Source organism: Zeus faber, assembly GCF_960531495.2.
Source record: "Zeus faber genome assembly, chromosome: 15".
NCBI classification, from domain to species: domain Eukaryota; kingdom Metazoa; phylum Chordata; class Actinopteri; order Zeiformes; family Zeidae; genus Zeus; species Zeus faber.
The window spans coordinates 19,785,286-19,787,905 of record NC_137194.1 but is presented as its reverse complement, the minus strand read 5'-3'; the positions used below and the strand labels follow the sequence as shown (position 1 = coordinate 19,787,905).

Sequence of the window (2,620 nt, the reverse complement as noted above, 5' to 3'; positions counted from 1 at the left end):
CCCGTCGTGGATTGGACAGTAGAGATTCCTACCTTTTGTCTTACCAAGGAGATCATTAATTTCCTATGCTGACAATGTGCAAATCATCTTAAATTAATCAATCATTCATACATGCAAATAGTAAAGATACATAAAAGTCTAAGGAATTTTTAAGGCCAGTATATGAGACATCCTACAACAGAGAAACCTTCGGCAAAGCAGCTAAAGTTTTGCGTACAGCCTGAAACCCTTCCACTGCAGAAGTAAGTAGCCCTGTGTAGACCCTTTACACCGTCTGAACGACACGACTCTCCGCGGGTCAGGACATCCCCGTGATTAAGACAGATTGGGACTGAAGATCGTGGGTCTCAATAATGGACACATTCCTTTAGGAATCAAATTGTGAACTTTGTAAACCAGACGTGTCAATTGGTGGCCGTCTATGATTTATTTGATCTTTGCCCTTCCACGGGGAGCAGGGTCTTGGGTGTGATTTGGAGCCAAGGGGCTATATGCCATGATGGGTTTGGGTTATTTTTCATTTTGGCTAGTTTGAGTTGGACAAACCAGGGGGGTCCTGCTCTTCAGTAGTTGTCTCGGGGCCAGGGCCGGCTGCGCTGGCGGTTGTTCCTCTGGTTATGACCTTGCTGCGCCTCCCGCTGGAGCAGCCTGTCCTGGGCCTCGTGTCCGTTGGCGCTGTGGGCGTTGCCCGTGTGCCCGCGGCGCGGAGGGTACATGTCCCTGTACGTGCGTGCGTGGCAGGGGGAGGCGTACTCCTCTTCTTCTTCCTCCTCTTCCTCCTCCTCCTCCGCCTCCTCTGCGTCTTCTTCGTCCTCCCCGACCTCCCTGCGGCACGGGCTCCCCCTCCGCCCGCGAGACACGGAGTCGCTGGCCTCGTCAGACGGCATCAGACTGTCCTGCTCCAGGGGGGACTGGGCCTCCTCCCCTGGCTCCTCCTCCTCCTCACCCTCCAGCCCCACGCCCTCCCGAGGCTGCGGCTGGTTCTGGTTCTGGTTCTGGGAGGGTGGCATGGCAATGGAGGGATGGAAGTAGAGAAAGAGGGAGATAGGGAGAACAAGAACATCAATTTTTACACATTATTCTCCTCTCTTTCTCTCACTTTTTTCCCCGGAGCGAACACACTCAAGTTCATTTGCAAAGACAGTATGTTTACAGATAAGGCACAGCAATCAAATAGTACTACGCTCAAACCAGAGATAAGTCAGCGGAACATTTCAATGGACGATTTACTCACTACTGCTGCTTGTGTTATTGCACATCTAGATTGTTCATTGGAGAAACAGAAATAATGATGTGGTTCGATTGTTATATATGACATTCGCCGCTATATTCAGTAGCATTCCGTGCAATGATTACAAAGCACGCTTGATATTAGGATTTAATAATGAAATCCTAGTCACGATGTCATCAAACAGAGACCGTGTTCTCTGGATATTTTCCTAGAACAAGCTTGCAGAGCGATGACAATTCAGCAAAAGGCCGAAAAAATGTTCGGTGCCACCGGTTTTGCCCAATACGGTGGGATTCTACGTTCCACTCGGTGCTCCGACTCAGTTCTCGGGAATGTTGTGAGGTGTAGAAGGTCATTTTTGGAAGGAGGGGTGAATCGATGTGTAAAATGGTATATAAACCCCACTGCTCACCCCGCCGCGCAAGCGTTCACTCAATCAAATTCCTGCGTTTCAGAAAACTGCCAAGACGTTTAGGATGGGTGAGTGAGACGACAGAGAGCGTCGAAGGCGTCACAAAGAAAACAGTGGAGTGGAGAGTTTTGAGATGGGAGGGGCTGGCAAATGTGAAACCCTTCTCAAGAGAGGATCCCGACCGCCGCAGGGTAAATACAGTGTTATCGCTTTCAAAAGCTCCTGCATCCTCAGTTATTTTTCCGTCTAAGAGGACATGTGGGTCTCACTTGGAGGCTGGAGACGGCTGAGGGGCGGGGCGTCAGGAGGCTCTGCTCCAGGAGGGGGTTGAGGGGCGTGGTTCCAGGGAGGTGAGTGGCGCGCCAGTAGACCTCCAGGTATTCAGCTAAGTGCTCGCAGGCGTCTTCCAACTGGTTCTCATCCAAAATGACATCAAACATATCCTGCGGGGCGGAGAAAGCGGCGGTACGAAAGGAATCGTCAGGTCATTCAGCTCGTTTCACCGCTGTTTTCATCGAATAATGATCGGATTCCGAGTCGGATCCTTCCACTCACCGGGGGGCACTGGGAAAGTTTGTCGGCGGCCATCATCTGCACGTTCAAGTGCTTGCTCTGAGATTTACCCCTGGACTTTATCAACCTCTGGAGCACCTGGAAGAAAGTTACATTATTTTTTTTTTCGTTTAAAGCACAACAGCGATGCCCCCCCCAAAACAGTGAGACTTCACAACACAACTCGCGGGCCGTGCCGCGCGATCGGACGGACGCGCCCCGAGCGCTACCTTGGGCGAGGAGACTTTGACGTAGACCACGATGGGCGCGAGGGAGGTTTTGGCGAGCTGGGCGGGGTGGTTGGTGGTGTCGGCGTCCAGCACCACCAGCTGCAGGGTCTTGGCCAGCTCGAATATCCTCTCTATCTCGCTCTGGACCTCGGCTGCCGCACGCGGGGGGGGGGGGGGGGGGGGGTGAGTTGTTTT

General features: G+C 52.3%; 1 protein-coding gene across 1 annotated transcript in view; it reads right to left on the bottom strand.

Moving 5' to 3' along the window:
- Positions 1 to 563: 563 nt before the first annotated feature.
- The window catches only part of LOC307241828 (voltage-dependent L-type calcium channel subunit beta-3-like), a gene marked incomplete at both ends in the record, with an annotated part of 11,876 nt that continues 9,819 nt past the window's right edge, over positions 564 to 2,620 (bottom strand). The window contains 4 exons of the mRNA XM_080016069.1: positions 564 to 995; positions 1,913 to 2,086; positions 2,199 to 2,294; positions 2,426 to 2,577. Coding sequence (XP_079872195.1) covers positions 564 to 995; positions 1,913 to 2,086; positions 2,199 to 2,294; positions 2,426 to 2,577 — 854 coding nt within the window. The remainder of the gene's footprint in view (positions 996 to 1,912; positions 2,087 to 2,198; positions 2,295 to 2,425; positions 2,578 to 2,620) is intronic.